The sequence below is a fragment of the Cryptomeria japonica genome, chromosome 3, assembly GCF_030272615.1.
Source record: "Cryptomeria japonica chromosome 3, Sugi_1.0, whole genome shotgun sequence".
Lineage (NCBI taxonomy): Eukaryota > Viridiplantae > Streptophyta > Pinopsida > Cupressales > Cupressaceae > Cryptomeria > Cryptomeria japonica.
This window is the reverse complement of record NC_081407.1, coordinates 92,569,156-92,589,403: the sequence shown is the minus strand read 5'-3', so window position 1 is coordinate 92,589,403 and position 20,248 is coordinate 92,569,156. Positions and strand designations below refer to the sequence as shown.

Here is a 20,248-nt window from a genome sequence, read left to right as displayed (position 1 = left end):
CTTTATCTAGAAACATTTGAAAATTGATTCGTAAGCCGATGCATTAACAATAATTGATCAAACATTTCCTACAAGGAAAATGAAGACATTATTTTAGTTGGCACCCTATTACCTTATTAAATAATACTCAATGAATTATCGTGGTGGGCCAATGGTACAAGGTACAATGAGAATAGGGAAAAAAAATTTGGAAATTAGAACAATTCGAGAGAAAAAGTTTTGATTGTTAGTGTTCTAGGTAATCTATTGCAAAGAGTAGATTATTTGAAGTTTATATCTAATAATTTCACCTCTTAAAATGTTGTGATGAACTTGTATTGTTACTATTTTCACATATTTTAAAAAGGTGACAAATAATAACTTTGAATTTTTAAATATGAATTGTTTTGTGTCTAGACCCTAATTAGCAATTCATAAAATTAAGTTTTTGATTCCCCAAACCATTTCCACTCCATAGGAGACTAGAAATAGATGAAACAACATGAAACCATTTCATTTGGTTTGGTAATATCATTTACTAAAATGTGGAGTTGGAATGAAACAACATGAAACTATTTTTTTGTTGTTTATGTAATTTAACTGGTTTATAACTGTTTATAGGTAATGATGCAAATGCCCCACTAGTTATGTGCTATGGGTACCAATAAAAATTCAAAAATTGACCAATTTGAACTTTTAATTATTTGTTTTTAAAATTTTTAAAAACAACTAATTGAAAGGTTGGGTGTGTGTAAGTAGTGAAACATGCTCGCTCTTCCCCTAAATCGACTTAAATTACAACTAGAAAGGTAATATACTAGCGACCAAATTCCCTAAAAAAAATTATGATGCAAGCTACCAATTTGTAACAATCTGAAATATAGGATTTGTTTAGCTGGCTATCTGCTTCATTTTATCAGTCAAATGAAAGAATGCATGACTGTCTAGCGTACTCAAAGTTACCTTTTTATAAAAGATTTATTTGAACCAAGTAGAAAGTGACTTTTCACAATTTAAAATCTATATTTAGCTGTCAACATATTAAATTTATCACTCAAAGCAAACCATGCATAATTGTTTAGCCTGCTTAGTATTACTGATTTTTTAAAGACCCGATAAATATATTAAAAATGTATTTTTTGATTTAAATATTAAATTAATATTTGTTATGATAAAATGGACGCAGCTATTCTGACTACAGCTGACATTTACGATGTACAATTTGGCTGTTTTGGAGCCAGTTTAGCTTTCTGAGCTTTCTGCCTGAAAAAATAATGTGGTTATTAATTTGATTAGAATTATCACTGTTGCATATAAGAAAAATTAAATACATAACAATATTTTGTCATTTTTATATTAAAAAAAAAAAAAATTGTAAATAAATGAAAACCTTCAAAACACTCTCTCCACATAAAAAATATTGTGTGCTACTTCTACTTGTGCACATCTTAAGAATTTTTTTTATTTGTTTACATTGCTTTTTTTAATTGAACGTGTTAAAATTTCCTGATATAATAAAAACAGTAAAAAAAATAAATAAATAGAAAATGACAGTACACAAAATATTTTTAAAATAGTTATCAAGTTAACTTACATTAGAAAATAAAAAATCTTATTTACAATCTCATCTTTATTTCAAGCTAACAGACAATTAAATAAAAACTCCCCTTCCAATTGAAACAAATTGAAATACAAATCATTCTACTCCGAGTGAGTCAGAGGATCGTACTACACACAGGATCGAAAACACTACACTGCTTTCGTTACAAACTCAAAAACTGTTAATTCATTTATTTTTGTACGAAGCACACTGTTTATGTATAGCTAACAAGTAGACGTTATTGAGATCTTCATTTGTACAGGTTTATTTTTACTGCTCGCATTTAAATATTTTTATATTGTCATTTGGTTCCTATTCTCTGTGCTAAATTACTTGCAAACCCTTTTCTGGCCGTGCTCATTTTTATTGTAAATGAGCTAACATTCAAAACCAACTATAATTTGGATCATCTAGCTACATATAACTTGCAAGTACACCCCATTTCAAGTAAGATGCATTCCTATGATCAACCTATTACAAAAAATGTGTTCAAACAATCCAGTAACGTTCTTAATATAATCCAGATATGCGCTTGAGAAACCCAAAAAACCTGCAAACAATTACAGGTTTCCGAAGGAGCCTTCAACAAATCATGCAAGTCAAATTTACCCAGTAATCATAAACCCCAGTACTACATCACATTAAAACGTGTTGGGATGGAAACTAGTATAACAAGCCATCTATAATATCAATCCGTAAACATAAATCATAATTTTGAACACACAAAAAACACTTTCTTGACTTCATCCAGAGAGATGGCACTTTTCATAACTTATTTCAATCTCGTACAGATAATACGAAAGAAAATAAATTTCCACTGAAGCCTACCCGTTCAAGATCATTCTGACAAGGCTCCTCCAACATTTCTTCAAACTAAGCAAAATTCAAATTCAAAGCACAACTGATTCAACAAACAGTAAAACACTTATCATTCAGAAAATAACCTTTCGTCATGCTTTCAATATGCTTGATCAATGAAAAACACGACAAACTTCCGTATCATTTTCAGCGAACATGGCAAACCTTTTAATGAAGAAAAAAACTTAATTTCATTACATCCGATCTCCAAAAAAAAAAAAGTTTAATACGTCTTCATTGAGCCGTTTGACATCAAGGTGCTTTAACCTCCGTCTGAATTGTTGGCATGATATCAACTCAACCCAAGTGATAATTGAAAACAAACATCAAAGACTTATCTTTGAAGTCGATCGGCAGTTTTAATATTTTTAAACAAAATAGCACTTGGTTGTTGAAAGAGACTTGAGTAATTCGATAGAAAAAATAAATATTTTTGACGCCTTAAAAGGCCCCAATAAAGCAAAGTTTGAAAAATATACTTAATTTGAAATACTAACAAAAACAGAAAATAGTAGAGAGTTAAATCGCTTTCTACTCTAAGAGGCTTCAAATTTATCCGCCTTCAAAAGCCCTAGGAAGACCTAGGTTAATGAAAGATAAACGTTATGCGGGGCTGAAAGTCAGTTGAACAGACAAATTAGTCGACCTCCTCCATTCTGGAACCCTCGGCATCATTGTCCTCAAGCGGAGGCATATCATCTACGTCAGCTGGTGCAGGCCCCTCAACATCATCAATGCTAAGACCCAGCTTGAGCATCCTGTGAATCCTGCTGCCAAACATGTTGGGGTCATCCAAACTGAATCCAGAGGTCAGCAAAGCAGTCTCAAACAGCAACATGACCAAATCCTTAACGGACTTGTCCCCTTTATCCGCTTCATTTCTCTTGCGAAGCTCCTCCATGATGGCATTCTCAGGATTGATCTCCATGGTCTTCTTACTAGACATGTAACCAGCCATGCTGCTGTCTCTAAGTGCCTGGGCCTTCATGATGCGCTCCATGTTAGCAGTCCACCCATATTCACCTGTAACCAGACAACAAGGAGAATCCACCACCCTGTCAGAAACTATGACCTTCTCAACCCTATCACCCAAAATCTCTTTCACAGATTTACAGAGTGGCTCAAATTTAGCTTTCAGATCCTCCCTTTTTTTCTTCTCATCCTCAGACTCCTCCAGCTTTAACCCCTCTTTAGTAGCACTGACCAACTTCTTCCCATCATACTCCTTCAATTGACCAATAGCGTATTCATCAATAGCGTCCACCATGTACAGAACTTCGTAGCCCTTCTTCTTCAGCTTTTCCAAAAATGGAGAATTCTCCACAGCCTTCTTACTCTCGCCAGTAATATAGAATATGTCCTTCTGTCCCTCCTTCATGCGGGTGACATAATCCTTTAGGCTAGTCATTTCATCACCACTTTTTGTAGAATGATACCTAAGGAGATCTGCCAATTTGGCACGATTTTGACTGTCTTCATGCACACCCAGCTTAATGTTTTTGGCAAAGGCCTCATAAAACTTGGAGTAGTCTTCCTTGTTCTCTGCAATTTCAGAGAACATTTCCATGCATTTCTTAACCAAGTTCTTCCTGATGACCTTCAAAATTTTGTTCTGCTGTAGAGTCTCACGGGATATGTTGAGGGGAAGATCCTCAGAGTCTACAACTCCCTTCACAAATCCTAGATACTCTGGAATGAGCTCTTCACAGTTGTCCATGATAAACACCCTTCTTACATAGAGCTTAATATTGTTAAGCTTTTTCCTGGTGTCAAAGAGATCAAAGGGTGCTCTTTTGGGGACAAAGAGCACGGCCTTGAATTCAAGCTGACCTTCAACAGAAAAATGCTTCACAGCCAAGTGTTCTTCCCAGTCATTGGTGAGTGACTTGTAAAAAGCCGAATACTCGTCCTTAGTTATGTCTTCTGGCTTCCGCATCCAGATGGGCTTCTGTTTGTTAACCAGAGACCACTCATGAGAGACTTCTTTCACCTTCTTTTTCTTTTTATCAGCCTTCTCCTCCTCTACTTCTTCAACCTCTCCCTCCTGTTCTTTCTTTTCTTCCTCCTCTTCATCATCGGAGACCTCTTTCTCTGTGGTTTTCTCAACCCAGAGAGATATGGGATAGCTGATGAACTCAGAATGCTTCTTAACCAGATCCTTTAAACGCCTCTCCTCCAAATATTCAAGCTGCAAAAGACGCCAAATACAACCAATTTTAATTAGTTACAGAGTTAACACACACAAAACTCCCAGCACCCAATTACATAAACATAGGGCAGATTCACAGCAGAAAAATACAAGGAAGCTCACATGCCATGAAATTCACAAGGATAGAAAAATGAGGATAATTTCCCAAGCAGGCAAATACATGAGAATATCAGAATACCAATGAAATTAGCTTAATAGAAATACAAAGAGCTTTCCACATGCTACTAGACTCGTTTTTATGAACAGAACAGCACATGAATATAAAATAGCCTCCAAAGTGCTAACGAATTCAAAACTGATGGAAACAAACAAAGCTTTCAACAATATTAAATGTAGCTCTATAACATACATATTGCTATTTCTGTGCCGCAAAACTCAATTTTAAAGACAATATGCATAAGGCTTACAACATACTAACAACTTGATGTCAGCAATAAGAGCTTTCACCAGACCATTAAAATAAGTTATATGGCCAAATTCATCTGACCCCAAGGACAGAGATAAAAGATTGCATCCAACACACCACTAACCCAGCATGACGGAATCACATAGAATTTTCAAACATGCCATTACACAAAAATTTATAACAAAACAATAAGAGATTTCAGCATACCAGTAAAACAGGTTTATTGGACAAAACATCAGACCCCAAGGACACGGATAATAGATTGCTTCCAACACACAAACCCAGCATAATATGAACACATGAAATTATAAACATGCCATTAAACTCAAAATTTAAGAGATAGAACAGCAATCCCACCTCACAAACACACAGAGAGCATTCACAAGCTAATTAATTGAGTTTGATGAGCAGAACCAAATTTAAGTCACAAGCTGCTATAAATTCACTGGCTAATACATAGTGCATTGCTGACGCCACGTAGTTACATAACTTAAATAAAAATAGCTCTAATTTCACTTGCGGATAAATATTGCGTTATTGCTCCCACGTACTTGACAGCTAGCGTGGAAGACTAAATTTGCCACTACCGTAATGTCACGCTAACCAATGGAACTTAGAAATTTCAAGCAGCTACTAGCATTGCTTCTCAAACCAAAACAATAACAACACTATCTTAATAATAACATGCCCAATTCCCAAAATCCAATTTTATTTATTTACACGTTTCTAATATAACCTCACCAAATGAGAAACCATGTTGCAACGACTTTCTAGACATCGTAACGTCCAAAAATACAACCACCAATAAACAAAGACGATATGATACTACAGTCTACAAAAATAAAAACCATTGGTACTTTGGTTAAAAGAAAGATATCTGGCACATAATTTTGTATGTCTCCAAAAGGCGGCATTCTACCGTACAAGCCCAATGAATTGAACATAAACCCAAAACTCACTATAAGCATTTAACCCAACATCAACAGAACCATAAATCATTAATTCTGACATGAATCAATTCTAGCATTACAAGCCCTTTGGCTAGAAGAAAGATATCTGGCAAAAAAAATTGTATCCGTCTCCAAGAGGCTGCAACCTATCTTACAAGACCAATGAATTGAACATAAACCCAAAACTTACTATGAGCATTTAACCCAACATCAACAGAACCATAAATTATTAATTTTGACGAGTCAATTCTAGCATTACAAGCCTAGTAACCATAAAATACTATTAGACCAGACGAAAAATCCAAAATCAGTTTAGTGAGAACATAATGTTATGATCTTCACTAGCAAATGCCAATCTTCTATAGCCCACGCTGAGACAGAATTAAATACACAAAACAGAAATTTAGGAATAAAAATTGAAAAATGCCAACCTGATCCTCCTTAAGGTACAAAGTCATCTTTGTGCCCCTGCCCAGACTCTCACCAGAAGTATCCCTAGTGACAGTGAAAGATCCACCAGCCTGGGACTCCCATACATATTGTTCATCATCGTTGTGCTTGGAAGTAACAATTACTTTCTCTGCAACCAAGTAAGCTGAGTAAAACCCCACACCAAACTGTCCAATCATACTCACATCAGCACCTGCTGCCAGCGCTTCCATAAACTCCTTTGTACCAGATCGAGCAATTGTACCAAGATTGTTAACAAGATCTGCCATCGTAATAATACAAATCAATCCCAATCCCAATCCCAATCCCATTGACCTAGCGACTAAACTTCAAAACTGTGTACATAATCGAGAACCAATAACATCTGCAACTTAAAATCAAAATACAGTCGATGAACATGTATATTTCAAAAAGCTCTTACCAGATTTGGTCATGCCAATACCGCTGTCGACGATGGTCAGCGAGTTGTTGGTCTTGTCCGGAATGATATGAATAAACAGTTCCGGCTGAGAGTCAAGCTTGCTCTTATCAGTCAGTCCCTCGAATCGAATTTTATCCAAGGCCTTCAAAAATTTACAGTATATTAATACGCATTCACAAAACTAATAGAAAACTGAACAATATTCGAAGACATACATATAAAATTCAAATAAACTACCATACTAAGTATCCTAAACACACACAAAAAATCTCTTAAACTTGACACTCAAATTTCCCCCAACCGTATAAAGCTACTCTGATCATTTGCAAGCAGTCTACATCATGTAATAGTTCTTACAAAACTCTAGAAAACAGCTTACTATTCTTACAAGTTGCGAACCTGTAACGATATTGACTAAAAATTAAGACCATACAAAGTAACAAACAATAGCGATCAGGTTACCCCCCAACCTTTAAAAATAAAAAACAAAAGTACTCCTCCAATACCCCCATGCTCTTCAAAACGCATATATGACCAAATTATTCAGCAAATGCCTTGAAGATGTACTTAAAACATCTATAATATGAACCATTAAAATGCGACTGTTTTTTTCCCAAAACACAGTAACTAAATACACCAAAACCCACTAAAGCTTTCTAATACCCGTCCTAAATAGAAATACATCGCCTTACAACTGAAGAAACACATCCAAAGGTTTTTCCTCACCCCACTATACACTTGCGGGCATATCCCCATTAAAAAGCCAACTAAAACCAGGTTAAAAAAAATTAAAAAAATTAAACCCTTACAAGAACACTAGAAGACCTACAAGATTTTTTTTTCTTTGAATTCATCGAATGAAGATATAAAATCATTTTACCACTTACATCAGAAGAATTGCTGATAAGTTCTCTGAGAAAAATCTCCTTATTGCTGTAAAACGTATTGATGATCAAACTCAGCAACTGGTTGATCTCCGCCTGAAAAGCAAAGGTCTCTGTTTCTCCAGCCATTTTTCCAATCCAATACAATCAGATCACAAGCGCTCTAAAGACTTACGGAGAGGAAAGACGGTAGAGGTTCGAAAACCAGTCAGAGCCGCGAGATTGCAAACCTAACCCAAAGGGCCAAGTTTTGTAGAAAATTGTAGGGTTTCTAGAAACTTCTTGGCTTACGGAGGTATCTTTTCGGCGTTTACGTCAAGATATAAGCATTGGTGTTTTAGGGTTTGGGGGTAAATATTTCTTTCGCTTTTCTTTTGCCCTATTTTTGCTTTTGGGAAAGCTTGCTTTTACTTTATAGGAGCTCAGCCCAATATAATGGAATTTAGTGTCTTTAACTTTTGATATTATTGGAGGTGAATATAATGTATGTGATAAATATAAAAGCAAACTTATTGAGAAAAGAAGCCTTATGTGTTACTCTACCTTAGTATATTTAAGAAAAATATAATTTATTAATAAATAAATTAGCACTTTGAATTTGAGATTGTAGGTGGCAAAATTATGTTCTTTCACTTTATCTTAGTTCCTTCTACTCTTTTTATATTGAGGGCTAGCATTATTTATGAATACACATTGAAAAAACATATATAGTGGTTTTTTTAATATTTTCTTATGTATTTATCATCTCTTAATTTATTAAAGTATTAAAATTATTTTTATGTATTCTTATTTCAATTTATCTTTTTCATGTTCTAAAATTTAATAAAAAAAAGTAAGGCCCACACAAAGTGTGGTTGGGTGACTAGGTTGGGTTGCTAGATTATTTTATGATATCTAAAAAAATAAAAGATAATATTATTCTTTTTTTTTTAATAAAGGGGTAAAAACTTTATTAATAATCAGAATACATCATTACAAAAGAAAACCATAGCCCCAAAGCTTCAGAAGAGTACAACACTCCCAACCAAGAATCAACCAGCTTCATAACTATCCATATCCTCGGCAAAGATTTTATGCAAGTCTTGACAGTAATCCGAGGGGAGATGCTCCCAACCCTCTACTTTCCAATCATCACCATTTCTTGAGCCCCACTTAGCCAAGCAATCAGTTGCCCTGTTCCATTCCTGAGGAATGTGGATGAAGGACACCTTCTCCATCATAGCACTAATTTGCAAAATCTGGTGAACAATCCCTGCCAACTGCCAATTAATCCCACTCACATTTTTCTCATTCAACAGGTTAACAATAATTTGCGAATCTGATTCACAAATAACCTTACGCCACCCCAACTCAAAAGCATGCTCCACGGCATAGAAAATTGCTAATCCCTCCATAAAATTATTAGACTGCTGCCCTTTATGAACTAAAAAGAAGAAAATCACACCATGCAGTCCCTACCAACCCCCCTAATCTCAGCAGGGCTCGAATTACCCCGAGAGGAGCCATCGATGTTAATCTTTATGAAATCATCCTGAGAGGGCAACCACCTTCCCCCCCTTTGGACCTTCTGCTTAGCATGTCTACCTCTCCTGGCACAAGCTGAGACAGGAGACATCTCCTGTGAACCCATCCTACTCATAGTATCAGCCTCTCCTCTATCCAAAGGAAAATTTACCTCACATTTAGCTTCCACCGTCTACTAGATCATGCCAATGATTCTAATCCAGACTTGTTGAACTAACAGTCTGACATCCCTAAAGATCCTCCTATTCCTCTCTAACCAAATCTGCCACAATATAAAAATGGGCCCAATGTGCTAGACAGTCTAGAGAAAAGAGGACAAAATAGGAGGCCTGCCCAAACTGCTCCAAAACTCCACCAAAGAATCTGCATGAACACAGGGATGCTTCCACACCCCCCACCAGTAATGCCAGAGCAGCAATGAGAAAGGGCATCTAAAGAACAGGTGAGAGGAATCCTCCTCTCCATTACCACACAAAACACAAATGGAAGGCCCATGGAACCCACACTTACGAATATTGTCCCATGTGAGACACCTATTCCAAGCAAAAGTCCAAGCAAAACAGTTACACTTCGGCCAAGAGAAATTGTTCCAAACATATTTCCACCAGTGCACCTCCCTCTCCTCCAAGCGACAGAACAACAGCTCCTAGTACCCACTGGCAACAATAAAAACACCCTTCGGATTCGGAGACCAAGCAAGTCTATCCCTATCCTTAAGGGGACTATAGTGTCTACTAGCCAAAATGCCATAAAGCTCTGTGCAGTCTTCCTCCATATCAACAACCGACCATTCATTAGGAACCTTCCATCGCACCATCTCCAGTTGCCCGTACCTATAACCAAACTTAAAGTCGCTCACTCTAGACCACCCTACCTCCAGGAACCTCTGGCAAAGATTCACTAGATTAGGAAACTGATCAATAATGGAGGGATAGCCATCCCAAGAATCAAACCAAAAAAGAACCTCTTCTCCCTTCTTACAAATCCAAAAAAGACCTTCTTTTATTAGTGTAGCCCCTTTCTTAAGAGTACCCCAAATCGTAGAGCCTTTTCCCACAAGAGAACATCTTGAAATTTCCTCTTTCAGGATCCTCTGCATATACTTGCAAGACAAAATCCTAGCCCAGCTTTGATCTTGTTCAACACACCACCTCCAGTACAATTTAGCCGCCAAAGCCTCCCCAAATAAAGAAGATTGCCTTAAGCCAAGCCCCCCCAACTGCTTCGGGTTGCACACCAAGTCCCAATTGACAAGACTCCATTTATGGGAGGACAAGTTGCCTACCCATAAGAATTGCCTTGCCAAAGAATCCAATTCCTTCACAAACCACTTTGGGGCCACTTGAAGCATACACCTATAAATCGGAAGAGCATGAACCACCGACTGGATCAATTGAACCTGCCCAACAAAGGATAACCATCTATGAGTCCAATGTTCAACCTTCCTGAGAAATTTGTCCAGAATACCCTGCCAAGAGTCCCTAAGAGGATTACTAGCAGATATAGGAATACCCAGGTAAGTCAAGGGAAGAGACCCAACCTGGAATCTCAAAGAAATTAGCAATCCTCATATGAATAGTTCCTGGCATATTGAATAAGATAATGGAAGATTTATCCTCATTGATCAACTGGCTCGGAGCCGCAAGATAGACATCCAAAATTTTATGCAAATTTATAGCTTCACTGATCCTAGCCAGTCCCATCAGGGTCGTATCATCCACAAACTGCAAACAGGACTAAGGAGGTATGCCATTACCCCAACTCCAACCATGAATAGTACCAATCCCCACATTATACTTAATCGATCTCCCCAGACGAAGGCTGGTGGACGCACCAAACAGCTTCATATGATCTCCATTAATTAGCACTGAGAATGAGGTAGACGAAACACAACTCATAACCCATTGGATCCATTCATCAGCAAAACCAAAAGCCTTAAGAATATTCTAGAGAAAAGACCATTGAACTCTATCATAAGCCTTTGCCATTTCCAGCTTGATAAACATAGCTTTTTCCTTGGAAGTTGTCATATAATGAATGGTCTTAGTAGCGATGACCACTCCATCCAAGATTTGATGGCCCTGCACAAACCCACTCTGCTCTTCTGAAATGACCCCCCTAAGCCAATTCTTCAACCTTTCCGCTATCAACTTAGAAATAATCTTATAAATCAAGTTACAAAGGGAAATAGGACAGAATTGGCCTAACCAGTCAGCCCCATCACACTTGGGGATGAGCGCAATGAAAGTCGCATTCAAAGCCCGAAGCATCTGCTTACTCCTTTGGGACTCTTGGACCACCTCCAATAAGTCCAATTTGATAATATCCCAGAATTCTTGATAGAACTCGATCGGGAACCTATCTGGTCCCGGTGCCTTCCCCTTCTTCATGTGAAAAACAATCCTCTCAAGTTCGTCCAACAAAATGGGGCCCATTAGCTGCTCATTCATCTCCCTAGTAACTAGAGAAGGGATACAAGCAAGAACCTGAATTTCCTCTTTCAATTCCCCTTGAGAATCCTCCCTAAAAAGGGATTGGAAATACTGCATAGACTCCCTAGAAATCTCTTGCAAGGATAAACATTGCTCACCTCAATCATTAACCAAGACAGGGATGGAATTGTCATGCCTTCTTGCTTTCACCGAATTGAAGAAGAACGCAATATTCTTGTCTCCCTCTTGAAGCCAATCAATCTGAGCTCTCTATTTCTGGTAGATTTCCTCCCTAAGCTCCCACTCCTCTAAAACCTTGACTGCCCTTACTTCCTCCCTCAGCAAGGCTTCTGATAATCCATGCTCTCTAATCTCTCTAGTAATTCCATTCAACTCTAATTGAGTAGTTGTTTTAGCAAGAGAGAAATTACCAAAACACTGACAATTCCACTGCTTAAGTTGAAACTTAACAAATTGCAGTTGCTTGGCAAAAGTGTACATGGCAGTGCCATAGGCTGGCCTCCCTTTCTTCCACCACTCTACAACCTGAACCTGCAAAGAAGAATCTTGCAACCACATAAGATGGAATTTGAAAGAAGGAGAGTGAGCGACCCAAGTAGAAGAGGATGCCAATTTGATGGGCTAGTGGTCCGAACCTTTCCAATCTAAAATTTTCGAGCAAGTGGACCATCCCCCACCAATCCAAAAATTAGAAACCAGAAAATGATCCAGCTGCTCTGCAATCCAATACTCCCCTAATCTCCTATTGTTCCAAGTGAACAGACCATTACTGGGCTTGATGTCAACAAGATTTAAGGTTGATAAACTATCCCGGAGAAGGAAGGAAGAAGGCTCCAGTAGCATAACACCCCCCTTCTTCTCACTCAATTCTAAGATGGCATTAGAATCACCTACCATAATCCACGGATGAAAGGGAACAAGCCCACGCATCAAAGTAATATGAGACCACAAATTCTACTTACCTTGAAGATCTATGGGGGCATAAATGTTAGAAAGCAGGATATATTCCCCAGTCTCAAGACTAGAGGCCACTCTGGATAAGGATGATCTAGAAGAAACCCACCAAGTAGGGCGAATCCTCAAGGGGTTCCAAAGACACGCCACACCTCCAGAGGAGCCAACTGCCCCAATACACTGACATTCGCCTCTCCCCCATAGCTTAGGAACCAGACCCAACATAAATTCTACTAAAAGTTTAGTTTCCTGCAAGAAAAGGACATTGGGAGAATGACTCCTAATCAATTCCCGAACAACTTTTTGTCTAGGGCCACTGTTCAAGCCCCTCACATTCCAAGAAAGCACAATTATTTCGGGAGATTAGAAAAATGAGAATCCAGAGTCTTTACTGACCCTAACTCAACCAAGTTCTCCCCCATCAATTTAATATTATCTAAATCCTTCTTTCTACCAACCTTTGAGTTCTTCTCTGTTGCACCTTTCTTGATATCTTTTTGAAGAAGAACCAAGTGTAAAGAGATCTTATTACTTTTAACCCCAACAAAGTCCAATTTCTGTGTTGCAGGAGAAACATCCCCACCAGCTATCTTCATTCCAGCACTAGAGATGGGTCCCATCTGAGCCAATACATGTCGATCCATCTCCATCTATTGACTTCCAGCCTCCTGCAGACCTTCGGTAGGATCCAAGTTCACACTATCAAGCATCAACGCTATTGCACTATGATCCAAGGGTATCAACCCCAGGTTCACCTCCTACTGACTAATGTCATCCAAAGCTTCAAATCTATTAAAAGTATCCTCCTCCTGACTTTCCTGCAGAGATCTCTTTTGTCCACGGTTCCTATTCTTTGTCTTAACTAGGACAAAGCCATCAGCTCCCACAGTCACACTAGACATGGAAGCTTTACCTTTATCAGCCCCATCAAGGTTACGGGACGACTGTTGAGGCTGATGCACTATCGGTTTAGACCTAGGGCACTTGTGCTGTAAATGACCATACTCATGACATAGGCGACACCGAAATGGTAAGGTCTCATAATCCAGCTGCTAGACCCAAGAATAAGAGCCCGCACACATATCTATAACATCTGGCAAAGGCTTACTAAGATCAATTTCAACACAGATACGAGTGAAATTCATTACCTTTCTTCCCAAGGTTTGTAATGAAGATCCAACAGGCTTCCCAAGCAATGAAGTTATCGTCCGCAGCACATCCTCCCAACAACACTCCACCGGAAAACGATGTAATCTAACCCAAACTGGTACCCGATTTGGGAGTTCCTCCGAAGGGTTAAATCCCGCATGCCAAGGTTTGATGAACAACCCCACTTGGTTATAAAAATGCGAGCCTCCTTCAAAGACCCTATTGCGATCCTCCATGCAATTGAATGTAACCATGAAGTAAGTGTTTGCCAGCAACATGATCTCCATTTCCCCTTCCGGCGCCAAAGTCCTCTGAGCCCAATTTTCTAGAAATTGCAACAAAACCCTCATCCCCAAAAATTTGCAGTAAAGCGAACGCTTTGAAAAATATTCAACATCCTCTGCAATCATCTTAGGCGAAATTACCAATTTCGGCCTCTCTTTGCATCTCTCTAGACAACCGTTAAACTTCGAAATTTGAGATCCATTAGATACACCAGCATCAACAACCCCCAAGTTGGGAGAAAAAATATTATTATCAAAAGTCTTAACGTCATGATTCGGGGATTTCGAACCCAAAGCTACATGAAAATCCAAGCTAGGAGAAGCCTCTGAAGCCACTTCTCGCGAACTAGCCATCATGCACAACAGAAAACCCCCACCCCTACCGGACAAGGGAAAAGAAAAAACCTCCCCTTGAAAGAACCCACCCCTCTCAACTCCCAATCTCCACCTAGGAAGGCTCCCAAGCACGAGCCCTCCCAACCCCGTCGACACAACCAATCCACAACAACAGATAGAGAAACGTGGCCCTTTCACCCCCGAGCAGTCACCTGCAGCAAACAAAAAAAGAACTTCACCCCCCTCCCTGCAACATCGATCAGAACCCCCCTGCACAAAAACCAACATGAGCTAGGGCATGTATACCCTAGCTCGGCCTTTGTACTTGTCGCCCTCGCACACCATCATCAAGCCCCACCCCATATACTTTGTGTTCCGCCCTATCCAACCATACAAACACTATCAAAGATAATATTATTCTCAGTCCATTATTTTATTACAATTAAATTTATTCTTACGTTAAACTAATTCAAATTTAAATCTAAATCATCTGCAATTAAATTAATTTGATCTTAAATAACACTTCATGCGTTAATTATATAATCAAAATAGTTAGCTAAATAATCAATTTAATTAACTCACTAAACAAATCCATTTGCAAGTAATCAATTTGGCTAACTCAAAGTTACAAGGTTACTAATAATTAAATAATTATCAACTCACCAATCAAATGAGTTGACTATCTAGTCATCTCCATCCATTTGGAAAATCGATTGCCACCTCTACCTCTCATAGCCATCATTGTGGATCTAACTGATTATCCAAGATTAAATCTACATTAGTCAATTTCTTCTCAAAAAAATCTATAAATTCGAGCTTCATCCTCCATTTTCACCATCGTGAACAAGTAGATGTTACAACACAAAGCAACAAAGATCTTAAATCATTCGAACACATCTACTATATCTACCATGATTATTTGTACTAGTTTAACATTTATAAATGTATTCACTTTGTTTCAATGTAAATTATTAAAACACGTATAGTCTATCTACAATGATGATTTGTATTGGTTTAACATTTATAAATGTATTCATTTTGTTTCAATGTAAATTTTTATTAAGCTCAATCAAAAGGTGAGAGATTTGATTTCATTTAGAATTTGATTCTTGTAAAAAAAAAACTTTTCATTTTTCATTTAAATTCACCTCACATTTTTGGCATGTCCAATGTGATTATGTTTTGAGTTAATTTTTTTGTTTGCAAAGTCAAACTTATATTTTTTTATTCTTGTCATTTTTTTTCTTTTCATTTTTCATTTAAATTCACCTCACATTTTGGCATGTCCAATATGAGTTAATTTTTTTGTTTGCAAGGTCAAACTTCTAACTTTTTAGATAAGTACTGAGTTTTTTTAGCATTTTGACTATGTCATGTGTACACCATATCCACAAAAATAACTTCTAAATTTAATTGCAAGATTTATAGTTTTTAGGTTGTTGGGTGTTATGCTTTGACTTTTACATAGAAGATGTCTAGGATAAGGGTTGCAAAGCCAAATATTATAGAACATTTTATATCCATGAGACTGGTATATTTATCTCATGCTTAAAGATTAACCTTGTTCTTGTGTTCAACTTTATGACTCTTTTGAAAATTGTCACATTTCCCACATATTTAGGGAAAGTAATAAAGTCGCGGATTATTTCACCAACTTTGGAGTTCAAGTTTATAATAAAAGAATATGGCAAAAAGGGGACCAATTGGATGTTGAAGTGAGGAGATTATTAAGGCTGGATAGCCTAACCAACAGAGAACTTAACTTGCCATGATTAATTTTGCCATGAGTGCATGTCGAGCTTGTTGTGCAAGGAACACATCACGAGCTCCTCGCATTAATTTCCATTCTAGAGGCTTCTCCTCGCACGTTTTCTGGGTGTGATTGGGGTTATTTTGCATTCACCTTCAATTTGGGGCCATTTCTTGTTTGAAGAACTCCAACGCTTCTATCCAATACAGAATATTCCCTCTCTCTGTGGACAGTGGTTATCACAATATGGGTGGGGATTTGCAACGGTGGAGCCGATGGACTACACTGAGTTGAAAAATAACAAAACCACATGGCGTATTCTGGAGAAGGATGGTTTTACCACCTATATTGAAAAATTGCATGGTGTCAAAGCCAAGGTGACGAGAGGGTTTGTCAAAAATTACAATTAGGGGACGATCACCCTTTTTGGAAGGGAAATTGCTATTAATGAAGACCTTATTGCAAAGGTTACTAGTCTTTCAACTGATGGGGCAAAGTTTTATAAAAACCAAACATTCTTTGATAAGGCAGTCAAGTTTTTTCCAAAAGAGGAGAAGGAGAAGAAAGAATTGGTGAGAGATGGGACCACAAGCTACAACACATGGAAGATAAATACTATTTGGGGTGATGTCATGAAAGTGCTCATGGAGTACATTACCCTTGATGGGCGATACACAAGAGCTTTTTCCTACCACTTTGCGCTCCTTAATCACTTTCGGCATAAGGTTAGAATCTCTTTCCCCTTCTTCCTTGTGTTCTCGTTGACTGGCAGCATTATAGAACATAAGAAGGATCCTATTAAAAACCTTGTCTTGCATGAAGGTTTAATCCTTCTAATTATTTAACATGTTAAGTCTCCACCCTTTGTGTCCTCCTCCCCCCCCAAGGTTAATCTTGATTTGGATAATTTTCAGTCTTTGAGGGATGACTACCATACTGACACTGATGATGATGACTTCTCCCCCAAAGCGTCCCCTCCTAAAACCAAGGGTAAAGCCCTTGCTGTTAAAAGCCCCAAATCTAAAAAACCTTGTAGCTCCAGCTCCCCTCCCCCTGTCCAGAATCTTCACCTAGGCTCTAAGACTGCTAGTGTTTTGGCTAACTATCCTTTGGGTCAGGGCAAGAATCCCTCTCCTTCGACTTCCATTGATTCTCAACCTAACCTTAACACTGAGAGGCGACCTTATTTTTCAAATACCCTTGACCCCTCTTCACCTCCGCTCAGTGTTGAGAAAGAGTCTATATTTGATGTCCTTGCCTTAGCCAGAGATGGGGCAGTGGATACTTTCAAAATTTTCAAATGGATCTTCCATGAGATCAAATATATCCAACTTAAACAAAGAGTAGATAGTAGTAACTTGGAGGTAATGAAAGAAAAAGTTAAGGATATGGGTAATGTGCATGTTTCTGATGAGAATAGTCCCTAGTTTAAGAAAGAGAAGGCCTCTATTATCAATTGTCTAAAGACAACTTTGGAGACCTTTTATAATTTCAAAAAAGACTATGAATCTAGGATGGCGACCCATGAAGAACAAATTGGGAAAATAAAGGATTCCATCAAAGTTGTGTTAAAACTAGTCTTGGTGTGATTGGTGCCACGGTCAAGAGATTTAAGAATATGATTAGTAGTCTTGAAGAATAGTTTCAGTTGAAAGACATTGTGGATGTGGACACCAATAATGATCAGGATATCTCCTTTGGGCCCCAGCAAAAGAACAAGAGGCACCTTGAAGAGAAAGGCAGTGGGACCTCCTTCTGATTTTCAGAAGCTAAATAAGATCACCAAAATGATGATTGAGATTGAAAAGGAAATGGCACAGTCAATTAAGTTGTTGGACTAGTGCTGGTGTTATGATGCCTCTTCGCTGGGTTTGATGCTACTAGAGTTTTTGTTCTTTGTTTTTGATGATCTAGTCAGTTAAAACATAACCAATATAACAAAGAATAATCATAAATAAACACAAGTTTGGATCAAATTTTCTTCATGATTCTTCTTTGAAAACTCCAACCATTCTTCCATTACAATGAAAAATTCCCTATTTTAAACAATCCCCAAAAATTTCCTTTTTGGGCAGATTTTTACAAACTCTGAAAATTGCCATTTATGGAAATTTTTAAGTCTATCCCAAAAATCATGAAATCTTATGGAAATATAAAAAAAATTCCTATGACACAAAATTCCAAATTTCTAACCTCGTAAATATTACGAGTTCAAAATTAACCAAAAAACCAACTTTCTAAAAAATCGAAAAAGAGAGTAAAAGCCAATTTTGAGGCTTTAGATGAAGGAATCTGGCCCTGAAAATTTGAATTTTTGAGGGCCCTATCGAACTAGGTTCCAATATAAATATAATCAAATCCTCAAGATACACGTCCACATAAAATTTTAACTCAATTAGACAACCAAGTCAAAAGTTATGAGCCAACGAAGTCCCTGCATCAGGTTTTCTCTGTTGTGTTCAGGCTTTTGTTTTTTGTCTGTTTTTTTGTTTTCCCCTATCTGTTATGAAGCTTTATGTATATCTTATGGTTCAGTTTGGTCTTTTGTGGTCTCTTTTTGGCTTAATACCTTGTTAAGTCTAGATTACTCTATGTTATGTTGTTAAAGGGTTTTGGGTCCCTTCAAAACCTATTTTTACCTTAATCAAAATGTTCTTGTGTGAATAAAAACATTATGAATAATGAAGGTGAAGTAAATGTGTATAAACCTTACATGTTAATTATTACCTTTGTTTGATGGTATACCTCTTTTGTACTTCTTGCTTGACAACTCCTTATAGGGGAGAAGGACCAATAGGTGATAGGAGTACCAATACATGATATAGTACATGGACACTTTTAGACCAATAGTGGTGCCCTAAAAATGTCATGTCAATGCTTATCCACAAAAAAGAACCTCTAAAATAAAAAATAAAACAATGATGTGATGCCACATCAACGTACAAGTAAACATGACTTAGTGCACAACTATGGGTCTCATGACAATTTGGGACCATTTTGGACACCTTCACAAAAATGTATGCTAATGTGGCATCATATTTGACCGTGTGGAGTTGAAATTTTGTTTTTAAGTAGGAAGCTTGACAAGTAAGCTATTGTGTAAAATTAAATTTTTTTTGAAATGTCCACATATGATTTTGAGAAGCGTGAAGTTAGGGTGAGTATGTACTAGCTCCTCTCCCCTAGCCACTTCTTTTGTAGGTCTTTCCTTTCTTTTTGCAAGCTCCTTGTATTTTGTTCATCTTATAGATTCTTATTAAACTTGTGCCATTTAAAGAAAGAAGGAGATGATCCCTAGCTTCTATGTGAATCTCCTTTTTTAATAATTTCACTCCTCATTTTCTTTTCATTTTTCTCCTTTTATGTGTAATTGTTCTCTTATTTTATTTCATATTTACTTTATTCTCTACTTGAATGGTTATTTTTATTTGAGAAAATTTAATTAGTTTTACAAATTTAGGTCAACTACTTCATTAATTTTCTATTTAAATTACACATATACATTTAGTTATCTATTTGTACACGAGAAATAGGGGATTAGCCTAAGTGTATCATGAGATATTAATTCAAGAGATTCAAATAAAAGCATATAAACATAAACATACAAAAAATCTCTCAAGAGCATGCCATTGTCCTCTATTTCCAAGGACGTAGTGAATCTCCAATATTAGTGCTCTCAGATTATGCACAAGATTCAACTAAATGACAACTTAGAAAATGAGATTTCTACAATGATGTGCAATTATTCTAAATGCAAGACATACACATTAAACTAAGCTAATATGATGTTAAAAACATGATATGGACAAGATATTAAGCTAAGAGCATGCTAAAATAAGCTAAGCTAAGCTAAATGGATGCATAAGTTAGATGAATTTAGGCATTAGTATGATGCAAAAACAAGAGATCATTTACATGTTGGAAATGACTCTATTTATAGACTTTCCAAGGCCAAGAGTGAGGTGGCATGGAATCAAGGTTTGAGATTCCCTCTGGATAATTGGATGGTAAGGATGCAAAGATCATTTACAAGGTAAGGCC

General features: G+C 37.3%; 1 protein-coding gene across 1 annotated transcript; it reads right to left on the bottom strand.

Moving 5' to 3' along the window:
• Positions 1–2,747: 2,747 nt before the first annotated feature.
• On the bottom strand, positions 2,748–8,155 carry LOC131074567 (heat shock cognate protein 80). Its single transcript, XM_058011204.2, has 4 exons — positions 7,761–8,155; positions 6,874–7,015; positions 6,434–6,714; positions 2,748–4,625 (listed from the first exon to the last, which is right to left on the bottom strand). The coding sequence occupies exons 1-4, from the start codon at positions 7,884–7,886 to the stop codon at positions 3,075–3,077; spliced, it is 2,100 nt and encodes a 699-aa protein (XP_057867187.1). The 5' UTR covers positions 7,887–8,155; the 3' UTR covers positions 2,748–3,074.
• Positions 8,156–20,248: the final 12,093 nt, after the last annotated feature.

Excerpts from the sequence above, each read along its gene's own strand:
- LOC131074567 (XM_058011204.2), bottom strand. The coding sequence starts at position 7,886 with ATGGCTGGAGAAACAGAGACCTTTGCTTTTCAGGCGGAGATCAACCAG. Across the intron at positions 6,715-6,873 it reads TATTGGCATGACCAAATCTG|ATCTTGTTAACAATCTTGGT; the intron begins GTAAGAGCTTTT and ends TTACGATGGCAG. Across the intron at positions 4,626-6,433 it reads TGTACCTTAAGGAGGATCAG|CTTGAATATTTGGAGGAGAG; the intron begins GTTGGCATTTTT and ends CGTCTTTTGCAG.